General features: G+C 41.1%; 1 protein-coding gene across 2 annotated transcripts; it reads right to left on the bottom strand.

Moving 5' to 3' along the window:
- Positions 1-264: 264 nt before the first annotated feature.
- Positions 265-15,277, bottom strand: xkr7a (XK related 7a). 2 transcript variants are annotated; one of them, XM_061983824.1, is made up of 4 exons: positions 14,347-15,277; positions 7,299-7,498; positions 5,601-5,660; positions 265-4,100 (listed from the first exon to the last, which is right to left on the bottom strand). In XM_061983824.1, the coding sequence occupies exons 1-4, from the start codon at positions 15,021-15,023 to the stop codon at positions 3,151-3,153; spliced, it is 1,887 nt and encodes a 628-aa protein (XP_061839808.1). In that variant the 5' UTR covers positions 15,024-15,277; the 3' UTR covers positions 265-3,150. The 2 variants fall into 2 exon arrangements, with proteins under 2 accessions (XP_061839808.1, XP_061839818.1); XM_061983834.1 differs by lacking the exon at positions 5,601-5,660.
- Between the last annotated feature and the right edge of the window lie 109 nt (positions 15,278-15,386).

The following is a 15,386-nucleotide window of genomic DNA, read 5'->3' on the forward strand; positions in this document are numbered from 1 at the left end:
GAAACTAACGGCGTTACAGTAACGCGTTACAACACTGGTCAAACGTGAATGAAACTGTTACAGACTACCACAATGTATTTTCTTGATTTATTTCAGTGTTTCTTAAAGCCAGAAAGTTGCCATTTGAAATGACTATAGTTTTGTGTCATGTCTGTTATCAGCAATCCAACAACTAAATGAACAGCGTCCAAGTCTGGTGATTCCATCATATTTTCCAGGGGTCGTACATGTATTAAAAAAAAAAAGGCAGCACATGTCAGGTAAACACATTGCGCTTTATTCCGGCAACAGTGACTTCATGACAGCTTCTCCTTTAGCTTTTGTCTCGCAACAGTCTGGTGTGACCAGTTTAAGGCGTTTTGATTCTTGCGTTGCATTTGAGGTACAGTTCTTTCCAGGCTTATCTGACGTGACACTGTGTGGTTGATACATGACAGGTTGAGTTAGCACCATTGTCATCCAGATAGATGTCTCCCTTAGGGTTGTAAAAGGTGCTGAATGGGCTGTTTATCATCTATATTTGTGTCTGGACAGTGTTTACAACAAAACTGCCTTTTCTTCCCACCCACTCAGTGACACCTCTTGAAATTAAATGTTTTTTCCACACACACACAAATACACACATTTTCCGCTGGGGGGGGGGAAAAAAGAACCCTGATGAAAGATACATGCCGTTACCATCAATAAAGTCAATGCTCGTCTCTGCAGCTAAGAGTTTTCTTTACATTACTCGCACAACAAAATATGGATACAGAACAAGTAGAGACGGCTACAACTTCCTCCTCCTTGTCACATACAGGAGCTCCCATTCAGTGGACACATTCTTCAAGAATATGCTTCTTTTCACGACTAAGGTTTGAATTGTTCTGGTTTTAACAAACAATGACACAGGAATGTTTTCTATCCTCAAGCCTCGTCACAAACACGCACCTTTTCTACTGTTTTTTGTTTGTTTGTTTAAACATTCAATTCTGATGTTGCTTTGAAAACACCACATTTGGAAGCAGCATTTTTTTTTTTAGAGACTCCTTCAACATGAGCGAGCAGCTTTGGAGAAGGATGACTACTGGCGTGGTATTTGAAACGGTGAGTGAGTCGGCTTTAAAAGCGCAGTGACTCACTTTGTAGCTGCTGTTGGTTGTCAGACATGTTGAAGACGTGTCCTTACTGAGGAGGAGTCGCTGCCTCGTGACCGAAGTTCTGACACTGTGCTTCTCTCTTAACTGGCTTTGTTACTGTCACCCTAACCTGAGTAGTGATACAGAAAACTACAGTAAGTACAGTCCCGATGAAAAGTTGACATGCACTTGTCAAGAACATAATGTCATGGCTGTCTTGAGTTTCCAATCATTTCTACAACTCTTATTTTTTTGACATCACATGGACAAAGATAAGACTTTCTGGAGGAAAGTTATCTGGTCAGATGAAACAAAAAATTGAGCTGTTTGACCACAATACCCAGCAATATGTTTGGAGGAGAAAAGGTGAGGCCTTTTCATGGTGGTGGTAGTATTGTGCTCTGGGCTTGTTTTGCTGCCAATAGAACTGGTGCTTTACAGAGAGTAAATGGGACAATGAAAAAGGAGGATTACCTCCAAATTCTTCAGGACAACCTAAAATCATCAGCCTGGAAGTTGGGTGTTCCAATAGGAACACCCAATTTTTTGTTAAACAAATTATCCAAATATGTTGGCCTGTTCTTTCACCTTCGTCATTATCTTCCTCTTTATGCTCTACTCACCCTATATAAAACTCTCTTTGAACCACATCTAAACTACTGTAATGTCATCTGGTGTAACACCTTCCCTACCTACCTTCACAAATTAGAATCCATGCAAAAGAAAATCATACGGGCCCTGTCATGGTCCAAGTTTAATGCCCCCACTCGACATCTATTCCATAATTATCATCTCTTAAGACTGACAGAGTTCAATATTTATCAAAATGCTTGTTTAACCTATCAAGTCATTTACAGGCTGAATCTTAGGCTCTGTAGCTTGGTTCCTATCTACCATCCCCAGCATGCCCACAACACTCGTAACTTAGATCTGATATCAGGGAAACATCGTTTACTGGCTTGTACCGCTCGAAGTGTTGTATGCAGGGGACCAAAGATTTGGAACCGGCTTAATGAGAGCCTCAAGATGCTGTATCCATTCTCCAACTTCAAAAAGAAACTGAAAACTTACCTATTAACCACCTATATTTAATGCCTCATGTGGGGTAGACTACTGTTGGGTTTTGCATGGTTGAATGAATGTATGTATGTATGTGTATGCTTGCTTTAGTACTATTATCTTGTGTTAATCATATAGCGTTGTTTTTTTTTGTTTTGTTTTTTGTTGTTGTGCTTGCTACCATGTTTCATCATTCCATGTATATACCGTCCTCTGGACCCCCTGTCAAAAGCTTCTTCTAGCTTATTTGGGGGACCCTTTCACGTACCAACATCTTTAAATGATGATATTCACTACTATTGTAATTGTTATATGGTATTGTGAATAAACTTGAAACTCATTATCGAAGAAAAAAGAAAAAAAGAAAAAAAAGACCCCAAACACATGTCAAAAGTGGTAAAGAATTGACTAAATCAGGCTAGAATGAAGGTTTTAGAATGGCCTTCCCAAAGTCCTGACTTAAACATGTGGACAATGCTGAAGAAACGAGTCCATGTCAGAAAACCAACAAATTTAGCTGAACTGCACCAATTGTGTCAAGAGGAGTGGTCAAAAATTGAACCAGAAGCTCGTGGATGGCTACCAAAAGCGCCTTATTGCAGTGAAACTTGCTAAGGGACATGTAACCAAATATTAACATTGCTGTCCGTATACTTTTGACCCAGCAGATTTGGTCACATTTTCAGTAAACCCATAATAAATTCATAAAAGAACCAAACTTCATGAATGTTTTTTGTGACCAACAAGTATTTGCTCCAATCACTCTATCACAAAAAAATAAGAGTTGTAGAAATTATTGGAAACTCTAGACAGCCATGACATTATCTTCTTTACAAGTGTATGTCCACTTTTGATCGCGACTGTATGCAACACCATCCCACAACATATTTGCATTTGCAAAAAAAAACCAAAAAAACACTCCCATTATTTGTCTCCACTGCTTGGCAGTCGTCATGGAGATGAAAGGTCACCATCACACGGTGGTCTCGTACTCCATCACTTCTTTGGGCGTGCCCAGGCAGCGGTACTGAATCCTCGGAGCAACCGGCGCCACGCTCTCCAGCACCAGGATTGTTTTGCGCAGCCTGCGGTCGATGTAGTGAGCGTCCCAGGCGGGGTAACTCTTCCTGGGCAGGTCTATTCGGATGACGGGCCCTTCTGTCCCTGGTGTAGGGTGGGGCGCTGGGGCCCGTCTTCCCCGAAGTGTTCGCACTAGGAACACGTCCCCGTCCATCCCAGACCCCTGCTCTCTGTCTTTAGTTCTCTGCAGGGTCCTGGGTGGGCTGCTCACCAGCTCAGGGGGGAGGCTGGCGGTCGGGGACACCAGCGCCTCCGCCGCCACCTCCTTCTCAGACATGTAGCCCCAGCCTGAGACGGGGCCGTCAGGGTGCAGCAGACAGTAATAAACAAACATGAAGAAGGTGCCCAGAGCGTAGCTGCTGGCCACCACACACACCATAACAACGGCGTAGAAGTCTGAGGTATGTGTGCCGCGGTACAGATACCAGGTGGCGGCGAGGGCTATGTTCTCCACGAACACGGTCAGATTGTAGGTGAGCATCCTGCAGCGAGTGCGGCCCTCCCTCACGCTGAACCAGCAGAAGACGTACACGATGCCCACCATCATGTTATAGATGATCTCCTCCCACTTGGACATGCAGAAGTCCGTCTCGCCTTGAATGATCCAGAAAGTCATGATGCACCAGTGGGCCACGATGAAGATGCCAAAGTAAAGCTGGAACACGGAGGCGAAGAGGGCGAAGGCCAGCGCGCGGGCCCCGATGGTGAAGAGATGCCACAGGATCTGAACGACGACTGCCTTGTAGGTCATGGGGAGCTTATCGTCTCTGGAGTCCCTCAAGACTTTCTGATAGGAGGCGATCATCCAGGCCAGGGACATCAGGGAGGCGGACGCTGAAAGTCCTGTGGGAGTTGAGCAAAGCAAGGTGCGAACGAGTGAAGATTTAGTAGTGATGAAAGCAGCGTTTTGTCCCCATAACTAAAACATGAGCACAGGTTGTACTGTGATCCAATGTTAATGTTGTTAATTTCATTGTCATTTTCAGCAACTACATATTTTCCTCTAACTACAATAAGACTATAGCTAATTTTAAAAATTGACGTTGATTTAGACAATCATTCCATTTAGTTAACAAACACAAGCAAGACAAAGAATTTGGGAGAAAAACACAAAATCGAATCATATTCAATTTTGTCTTGTACATGACTGGGACAAGTTCGTATAATGTCCAGTCAGACTTACAAAGGAGATCCAATCAGATCATTTTCTTTGAGAGATAGGGAAGTTGGGTTTATCACCGCTAAAACAATAACTGCAAGCATTTACCAAATGAAGAGGACACGTTTCCCTTTTTTTTTTTTTTTTTAACAAATAATAATAATATAACATTTTTAGACACATTTTACTTCTGATGCAATCAGCAGGCGAGTCATTGTGACCTACTCAGTGGTCTTGTGGTTAGAGTGTCCGCTCTGAGATACCAAAGACTATAAAAATGGGACGCACTACCTCCCTGCTTGGCACTCAGCATCAAGGGTTGGAATTGGGGGTTAAATCACCAAAATGATTCCCGGGCGTGACCACCACTGCTGCTCACTGCTCCCCTCACCTCCCAGGGGGTGAACAAGGGGATGGGTCAAATGCAGAGGACAAATTTCACCACACCGAGTGTGTGTGTGTGACAATCATTGGTACTTCAACTTTACTTATCTACACAACTGTAAGTTGGCCAAAGCTGATACTATCAAATTACTTCTATTACTGTTACTATGTGAACTACTATACTAGTATGCTTTGCTTGGTTTACACAAAAAAGAAAAGTCTTAATTTTTGTTTTTATACTAATAACTCACTAATAAGATAAGGGGTGTCCAAATTGCCCCAGCATACTTGGATTTTTTAGTATGCGGCCCTCGGTGGAACATTTTTGGACACTCCTGACAAAATGATTACTAAACTGGATTACCTCTTAATACTTTTAAAGATGAGGACTTTATTCAAGTGATAGTAACACTGCGTAGAAAGCTAACTAAAATACACAATCTGCTTGACAAACTCTATGAAGCTGAAATACAAAATGAAAAAATGCCTACGACATATCTTTTGACAAAAAATGACAAACTATAACATTCCTGACCATAAACTCATACTGCTTTTGCAGGTAGCCTAAAAAAAAAGTACTTTCAATTAAACAATATTTTATACTTTCAATTATAGTCCAAAAAATTTACTATAATTTGTGTTGACTAAAATGTTGTGAAATTTAATTGACTAAAACAAAAATAAATTTTCGTCAAAAGAAACGAAATACAAAATCTGCTGTCAAAATCAACACTGATGAGATCACCTTTAGTTGTCTGTGGGTTAGTTGGTTAGTTTTAGTGACGCAAAAAATACTTAACTGTTTTCATTTCTACTTTGGGTTGGGGTTGGCATAGAACCCATTTGATATTGGTGCAGATCTGGATAAAGATGAATACAGATTGAATACATGTTTAGCTTTGTCATACAGAATGTCAGTAACAACCCATGTGTACCATTTTATACGTCATCCTGCATGAACCAACCTGCTAAACAACAAATACACTTCACAAAAGTGAGTCCACCCCTCACATTTGTATAACCCAGTTATATTTCAGCAACCATTGTAATTGATCTTTTCAAGCCACTTTTTCTGGATTAGGTTATACCTCATTATGACGCCATCACTGTAGTTCTTTGTTAACTAACACAGACAAAGTCTCTGTATTTGCCAACAACAGTTTTTAACCTAGGTAAAAATTATGTTACATTTTCATGTATGTATTTCACTCATCGTTTATATGTATTTGCCATTGTTTTCTGCATGTACTTTAATTATTCTTGAAAAAATTTCAATTCATGGAATTAATCGATTGGATTTGTGTCATTCTTTTAGGAAAATATTGCTTCAGGTTTTCGTATTCTTCGGTGTTCGTTTGACATTTTGGAAGGAAATACAGGACTAATGAGAACTGAGGTACCACTCTATACAAAATGGTTGCTGAAATTTGAGTGAGGCGAGTCGTCACTTTTGTAAAATAATGTATGTACTATGAATGATCAAAACATGCAAAAAAAAAATTAAATAATTTAACAGTTGGCCTCTGTGGAGATGTTTGTGTTTTGACTTGGTTATGGAATAGAAAGTTGATCCATCACCCCTTTGTTATGTTTGTTTCCTATACAGAACTGTATAGCATTTTATATTGTGTTCAAAATATAGAAACTTTTACAAAAATATGGACTTTTGTTGAGGTTGCGACTCACTATTCATGTTTACATTGTTTCTTATTAAGAAATGTGCTTCAGTATAAAATATTTCCTATTTACAAACCCTGTCCAAAAACCAATTAAGTTCTTATATCAAATTTCCACTGTATATCACATTCACTCCAGAGACCTATTCCTTTTATAGTATTACATAGATAGATAGATAGATAGATAGATAGATAGATAGATAGATAGATAGATATATGGTTCGGTGGATGGATGGATGGATGGATGGATGGATGGATAGTACTTTATTGATTCCTTCAGGAAAATTAAAATTTCAGCAGCAGTGTACAGAATTGATATATAATTTAAAAAGTAAATAATGGAGGTATAAATGGAAATAAAATAGAAAATATAACAATACAAATAAAAATAAAAACTATAAGAATAAAAATATAACAGTAAAAATAAGAATATAACAAGAGAAACTAGGCAATAGTGACCATGTTATGAAATAAATAAAAATGAATAAAAACGGTAATTCTGTCGATTATATGTGTCTATTGCACCTTTAAAATGTATTGCACTGTTTTGTGTTGCAGTTTATTTCAGTATTGTTATTTTTGTGTGTCCCCTGTCATCCTAGTACCCCTCCTCCCCCCCAGAGAGGAGTTGTACATTTTGATGGTGTGTGGGACAAATAACCTTTTTAGTCCATTAGTCCTGCACTTGGGATGAAGCAGTCTAGCACTAAAAAACGGAAGTTCCCATATCATACAGTATTCCAAAATGTAGTGTATGAAAAACTGGACTAGTGGTCCCCGTGCATTGCACGGAATGACAGATGGTCTTGTGAGGACACTCACCCTGAAGAGGCAGCACCTGACCGGCTAGTATCATGATGGAGAGCTGCAGCACCAGCTGTGGGGCGCTCTTCAGGAAGGACTCGAGCAAACGCAGGATACTGATGTCGGCGCTCTCAAACATCATGCGCCAGTAGTAGTGACGGCGCTCGGGCTCCCTGTGCCAGCGGCTCTGCACGCCCAAATAGAGGGCTCGGACGTACCTGGGCATCAAATGGGCGACAAATTCATATCATGTCATTTGCTACAGTTGCCTAAAGTAGGGGTGTCCAAACTTTTTCCACTAAAGTGTCGCACACTGAAAAATCAAAGAATGCACGGGTCGTTTTGATACATTTCATTTTCAAAGCCAACAGAATATATGTTTTTTTCAAAACAGCCTGCATGTCAGATTTGTGTACTAAGTGGGGGTGCTTGATAAACACATGAGGGATTATGCCGTCACACCAACAAACATGCCGTTGATCATTTGGGACTTCTTCATTGTTTCACAGAAAGACATTTTGCGTGCTTTTTGCACCAAATGTTCTGCAAACATTCTATGAGTAGGGAATAAAACCATCACGCTTCAACACAGACTATCTTTGAATCTCAGTAAAACTAAAATAATGCTATTTGGTAACAGTAGAAGAGAATGTCAAACACAAATACAAATAGACGGAGTAGAAATTGAAAGAGTAAATGAAACCAAATTTGTAGGTATAACGATTGATGATAAATTGAACTGGAAATCTCATGTAAAAAATATACAACATAAAGAAGCAAGAAACACGTCAATAATGAATAAAGCAAAACATGTTCTAGACCAAAAATCACTCCTTATTCTCTACTGCTCGCGAGTGTTACCATATCTGAGTTATTGTGGGGAAATAACTACAAAAGTACACTTCATTCATTAACAATGTTACAAAAAAGATCAGTTAGAATAATACATAATGTTGGATATAGAGAACATTCAAACCCTATATTTATTGAATTAAAAATGCTGAAATTCCACAACATAGTGAATTTGCAAAAAGCATAAAGCAAACTAATCTGCTACCCAAGAATGTACAACAATAATTCTCAACAAAAGAGGAGAAATATAATCTCCGAAAAAAATGTAATTTAAAACATTTGTACGCATACACAACACTTAAGACTAGGGATGTCCGATAATGGCTTTTTGCCGATATCCCGATATTGTCCAACTCTTTAATTACCGATGCCGATATCAACCGATATATACAGTCGTGGAATTAACACATTATTATGCCTAATTTGGACAACCAGGTATGGTGAAGATAAGGTACTTTAAAAAAAAAATATATATAATAAAATAAGATAAATAAATTAAAAACATTTTCTTGAATAAAAAAGAAAGTAAAACAATATAAAAACAATTACATAGAAACTAGTAATTAATGAAAATGAGTAAAATTAACTGTTAAAGGTTAGTACTATTAGTGGACCAGCAGCACGCACAATCATGTGTGCTTACAGACTGTATCCCTTGCAGACTGTATTGATATATATTGATATATAATGTAGGAACCAGAATATTAATAACAGAAAGAAACAACCCTTTTGTGTGAATGAGTGTGAATGAGTGTAAATGGGGGAGGGAGGTTTTTTGGGTTGGTGCACTAATTGTAAGTGTATCTTGTGTTTTTTTATGTTGATTTAATTAAAAAAATAAAAAAATAAATAAAAACGATACCGATAATAAAAAAACGATACCGACAATTTCCGATATTACATTTTAACGCATTTATCGGACATCTCTACTTAAGACCTTCAGTATATCAGTATGTGGAATTAAATTATGGAATGGATTAAGCAAATAAATCAAACAATGTACTAATATGATCCACTTCAAGAAACTCTTCAAACTTAAAAGTGTTTACAAAGTAGAAAGAAGAAGAACCATGATAAACATTCTGAATTTATTTAATCCATCCATTCTGTTTCAAGATAATCTTACTCATCTCACCATATAAAATATAACTTACTTCACCAAGTATTATTTATTTTTATTGTTATTACTTATGTGGTATATTGTGAAAAAATTGAGAACAGGAAGGGAACAAAAGTTTTAGCAACTGCTATGTAAAGGAAAAGGGGTAGGATTAAATGAGCTCTGCTTCTTCCTATTCCTTTTCGAACATGTTGAATAGAGAAAATGGAAATGGTGATGTATAATGTTGTATGCATGCATGTTCCAAATAAACTCAAACTCAACTCAACAACTCTACACATTAAATCTATTCAGCAACCTGAAATGCCCACATCGCTACAACAGTGTTTTCAAAGCCTAAGAAGACATCTGCGCTGATAAATTAGCGGCCTCAAAGAAAGTTGAGCACAAACTAGATTAAAATCTACATATAAAAAATCATAGCTACAAATGGGTTAGTCTGTATTATTATTGAAAAGCAGAAGTTATCTGTATCGGTATCTGCTTAATAAAACATTTTGCATTACTAGTTTTAAACGTCACCAATTAGACTTTTCCCCCCGTTACTACACTCCTATTTGCTCTCTTTTTCTAAATTGTATCTGTTTTTTTGTAATAGTATTTTTAGAATGTGCGCAAATGGACCCCGAGCCACAATTTGGTCACACCTGGCTGGAAGTGATGTTTAACATATTCCTTATGGAGATGAAAGTTTGACTTGTGTGCCGCAAAGAGATTGCGACTGTTTTGAGTTTGAACAGCGACATTAAAAAAGGGAACATGTAGAGATGTTCTGCGCTTCAAATCAACTCTGTCAGATGGCTGCAGCGAGGAAACAAATAAATGCACTCAGTCCAGATTGGAGATTGAATATTAGGCAAACACAGCTCAGTGTAAATCCCTTGTTGACATGGACCCCCCCCCCCCCACACACACACACACACACACACACACCGCTGCTGCTATGGTGACCTTTCGTTACTAACATGTGGGAGACACACAGGCCTTTATGTAAACACAGTTCAGCACAAATGTGTTTTCTCTCCAGATATGGTGGTCTCATGTTTGAGCCAAGCACACCTTCTGTGTGTGAAGCTATAAACGTCTTATCGCTTAAGGGAGATGCATCAGAAGATGTCGACAAGCTCGGTGAACCATGATGGGGTTTGCGTAACCTTCGGTTGTTCTACTTCCTGCTGCACAAAGGTCAAATGCACCTCACTGACTGGATCCTGCAGACACTTCACCTGCCAGCGCACCAATGACGGATCATTCTTCAGTTAACAGCTAAAACAGGAAGAAATTGATGCGTATTGTCACTCTCCTCCGAACCGGAGGACGACTTGGCTGTGTGACTGGATCAAAGGAGACAGCGGTGCCGCATCATTAAACCAAAGCTTACTTTATTGACAAGCAAGGGTCACTTAGGGGTCCTGCATTACCAGGGGGTGGCCTATCCCAAAGATGTCTATTTCCTTCCTTGGAGCAGCCAAGCAACCAGTTTCTACAGAACCTCATGATGTCATCTCAAGTTGTTGAGATGACATCATTAGGTTATCTTTCCTGTGATAAAATGGCAACCAAGGTAATCAAAAAGGTCAACCAACGAACGAGATTTCTCTATAGAATCTCCTCTCTGGTCAACAAAAGCACCATGAGGGTTCTGGCGGGGACTCTCGTTCAACCCTTTTTCGATTACGCATGCACCTCCTGGTACCCTAGCACCTCCAAAACCCTCAAATCTAGATTCCAAACATCCCAGAACAAGCTAGTCAGATTACTTCTAGACCTCCACCCCAGATCCCACCTCATTCCTACCCACTTCTCCAAAGTGGGCTGGCTCAGGGTGGAGGACAGAGTAAAACAACTTGCACTGAGCCTAGTCTATAAAATCCGCTACACCTCCCTGATACCGAAGTACATGTCAAACTACTTCCTTAACGTAAATGACCGCCATAACCACAACACCAGGGAGAGCTCTACTAACCACGTTAAACCCAGATTCCGATCTAACAAAGGTCTTAACTCATTCGCTTTCTATGCCACATCAATGTAGAATGCGCTCCCAACAGGTATAAAAGAAAGGGCATCTCGATCCTCCTTCAAAACCGCAATAAAAGTACACCTCCAGGCAACTTCAACCCTAAACTAACACCCTCCCCGGATTGTTAATAATCAAATGTAAACAATCAAATGCAGATACTTTTCTTATGCCTTCTGATCTCTCTCTCTCTCTATGTCTACTACTTGCTGTACATATCCTACCAAGTCAGACCTACACTGTTTCAATATCCATTTCTCTGTTCTCAATTGTTGATGACTGATGATAACAACCAAACCTAACCCCCCCACACACACACACACCCCTCCACACCCCGAATTGTAAATAATGTAAATAAATCAATGTATACACCCTGATGATTATCTTGTGTGATGACTGTATTATGATGATAGTATATATGATAGTATATATCTGTATCATGAATCAATTTAAGTGGACCCCGACTTAAACAAGTTGAAAAAGTTATTCGGGTGTTACCATTTAGTGGTCAATTGTACGGAATATGTACTTCACTGTGCAACCTACTAATAAAAGTCCCAATCAATCAATCAATGAGTTTGTGCTGAGGAAGTTGACTCCATCCTGACCATGTAAAGGCCTGATGGTGTGTGTGTACGTCTTCCCTACACATAGGCCATTACCCCGGATTTCCACTGGATGCGAAACGGCGGCGGATCGGCACCCACACTGCGCCGGACTGTTTCCATTTTTATTCAAGTCTATGCGTCCGTTTCCACCGCCTGCGGAAAGTCACCGACACGCTGTTGACGTTCTGCATTTAAGCTCTAAATATACGCAGAGCTTCTATATTTGCCGGTCGCAGTAAGAAATCCATTCAATGTAGCTAAAATGTGCTTGTGTTGGACAGGAAGTCATGCACAAACACAACAATTATCTATATATATATATATATATATATATATATATATATATATATATATATATATATACAGTACTCCGTTTTTAAGGTGTATAGTATTTTACACTTTGAAACATCCTAATGGGCGGCGACGGACATGAAGTCAACTTGTCACAGGTTTTCAGGTGTAATTTCACCTCGTTGACACAAATGGATGAGCACATGCTGGTTCTGGAGGCCCCCAAATTAAATAATTTTATACAGGCATATCCTTTGATTGATTGATTGAGACTTTTATTAGTAGGTTGCACAGTGATGTACATATTCCGTTCAATTGACCACTAAATGGTAACACCCGGATAAGTTTTTCAACTTGTTTAAGTCGGGGTCCACTTAAATTGATCCTGTGCAGCTATGTGGTGATTTTGGGGCCTGTGTCAAACACCAGCTGATACAGGGACCGGGAAAGCAGGGCAGTGGTTGTTGGGGAGCGCTTGCCAGGGATGTTGTTACTGTTGTATTGTTGCTTGCTACAAAAAATAAAGTTGTTTGTCTCAGCAAAACTGTTTTGGGTGTTGCCATTTAGCACATGTTATTAATGGCAGGACGCAGTTTATTTGCTTATGCTCTTTTGGAAGTAACAGAATAGGTTCGCTTTACTACAGCTTCCCTTACCACATGATTAAGCGCGGAGATCTCGTAAAAGTCTGTGCTATTTGGCTGCACAACGGAGCCGCAACAGTGGTGGTGCTGCTCCTTGGCGGTTTCGTTCAGCAGCCGTTCTGCATCCAGTGGAAATCTGGGGTTAACCTAAACATGTAGACTCTTCCCACGGATGGGGCTGTTATTTTGCATTCCATAGGCCAATCTACAAGCCTTTATCTTGTGAGAGCTAAGCTAGTCCACATGTGATGATGTTGTATATTCGATGGTCGTGTGATGGGTGATGAGCCAAGGAGACGCCAGAGGAATCGTCGAACAAAACGCTGTATTTGTTTCAGCGAGCCTCAGACAGGAACTGCAGTTTCCCAGAGAAGGAATGGGCCAAATCTCTTCTGAATGTCCTCTAGGCCCACAGTGACTAAATACCGCTTCCCGGAAAACCCCCATTCTTTGTAACTCTAGTCTTGGAGACGGCCAGTTTGGCCGGTTCAAGCTTTCCTTGACATTATTCCTCTGATCAGTTAGAGTCGGGTGACCTCCGACCCCTATCCTCTACTTCTACCTGTGGGGCTTCTTACCAGATGTTGCTGATGTTTTCATTTTCTCTCCTAAAATCCAACAGCTGCTGTCTTTTAAATTCCTCAATGTCCTGGGTGCAACGCCCCCATCTCTGGAACGAGCTGTGAGTGACATTTGCAGGTTTGCCCTTAGAATAATCCTTCAAAGGATTCTGTGACCAAATACAAACACATGCTGCTTCACATTCATATAAGAAAATTGTATACGGTATAATTTACCTCAATGTCAAACTAATGTCTACACTTTATTACCTGGTCACAATGATGTACACCAACACTGGTTGCCTGCTTGCTCCAAGAGGAATGTAAACGATCACCCTATGCAAACCATGCTATGTACTAATATCAACACAGTATAATCCTCTAAATGAGCGCACACATACACGCCCGGACTGCAACAAACGGAACCCACAAAGCAGCTTTAATGGCATTACCGGTAATTCAGCTTTTTAATGTGCTGCTGGACACACACACACACCCAGGAGGAAGTAGGAAATCGATATCCGGCCGTCCAGCACAGAGAGACTGACATGGGCAGCTTATGATCAATTGATTTGCATCTGAAGCTTCCTCCCACCATAGCTCACATCAACGCCTCCTTCAGCCTCTCAAGCCTGTCAAAAGCCATCAGGACACCCCTGCGCTCCAGCACATTCCTCCCAATCAGACCGAGCTGCTGACCCACAGACCTACTCGGCCTTGTAAGAGGAAGTGCCTTCCTCCCGAGTCCCAATGAGGGACGCAACAAGACCGAGGACATGTATTTGTGGCTCCATTGATGGAGATGAGTTGATGCAATGTCCTGGGTGATGGTTGACCTAGAAGCTGGTCAGTGTGCTGATGGTGGTGGGTGGAGTCTATACTCAATTCCAAAGCCGGACACAAACGTCAAACAATACAAGAAGACATGATGTAGTGTTGACTCTAAACACAAATAGATGGTGTGTAGTTACCTCCACACTTGAGCCAACTGGAAGATGTGAATGACGACCTGAAAGAGCCACATGAGCACTCTGCAGCAGCCCCCGGTGGCCGGCTCAGGCAGCACCCCAGCCGCCGCGGAGGTGCGGCCAGCGCCCCGCTCTGCACCGCCGTCCTTGTCACCGAAGTCGCTCCCCGCCGCCACCACGGCCGCCGCAGCCGTGCCGCTCTCGGGGGTGTCGGTGAAATCGTAGGCGAACCATCGGAAACTCAACACCTGCACCACCACGGAGGGGAGCACCACAAAGACGAGGGTCAGTGCAAAGCACCAGTACTCCCTCCGAAGGTAGTAGTCGGCAGCCAGCCACAGGTCGGAGGCCCCGTCCGAGAAGAAGACCAAGAGGGCGCAGAGGGTCCAGCAGCAGTCCGACACGGAGTAGCGCTGCTCGGCGGGGAGGCGATGCGGAAGCGGAGGCGGAGGACGGTGGTCCGACCTGGAAGGACAGTCGGGGGGGGTTTGGTTTCGCGGAGAGACGGCTGCACCGTCGGATTTCGCAGCCATGTTTGTCGGAGGGGAGAGTGAGTAGGAGATGGGAAAATGATGGAAGGGGGGAGGGGGTCGCGCAGCCTGTGGGTGTGTGGAGGCGAGGGAGGAGGGGGAGGAGGGGGGACTGGAAGGTAAGGAAGATGGGGAGGAACCGGAGCTCATCGATTCTTTTACACCGTGGAATGCTGCAAATGACAGCTATATTTCATGGCTTCTACATGCATGATTCAGTTTTTAAATCTTTTACAGCAGAGATGGTACGGTAGTCTTTCTGGAACACAATCAGTCTGTTGTATATGTTTATTATTGTGCAGTATAATTTGTTATATTGTATTTTTAATCTCCATACAGTAACTTAATTTTGTGTAGGTGTAACCACCAAATATAATAACAGCTATACAATATTTTCTAATCTGTATTGTAAGTGCGGTGACACTGGGGCAGCTTAAGCCTAATTTAAAAGTGCAGTGATGCTGTATTTTAACCTTGACCCCCTTCATGCAAAATCAAAAAGGAAAGTATTAA

This window comes from Nerophis lumbriciformis, linkage group LG01, assembly GCF_033978685.3.
Source record: "Nerophis lumbriciformis linkage group LG01, RoL_Nlum_v2.1, whole genome shotgun sequence".
Taxonomy (NCBI): domain Eukaryota; kingdom Metazoa; phylum Chordata; class Actinopteri; order Syngnathiformes; family Syngnathidae; genus Nerophis; species Nerophis lumbriciformis.

Excerpts from the sequence above, each read along its gene's own strand:
- xkr7a (XM_061983824.1), bottom strand. The coding sequence starts at position 15,023 with ATGAGCTCCGGTTCCTCCCCATCTTCCTTACCTTCCAGTCCCCCCTCC. Across the intron at positions 7,499-14,346 it reads CAGTTGGCTCAAGTGTGGAG|GTACGTCCGAGCCCTCTATT; the intron begins GTAACTACACAC and ends TTTGATGCCCAG. Across the intron at positions 4,101-5,600 it reads CCAAAGTAGAAATGAAAACA|GACTTTCAGCGTCCGCCTCC; the intron begins GTTAAGTATTTT and ends CAACTCCCACAG.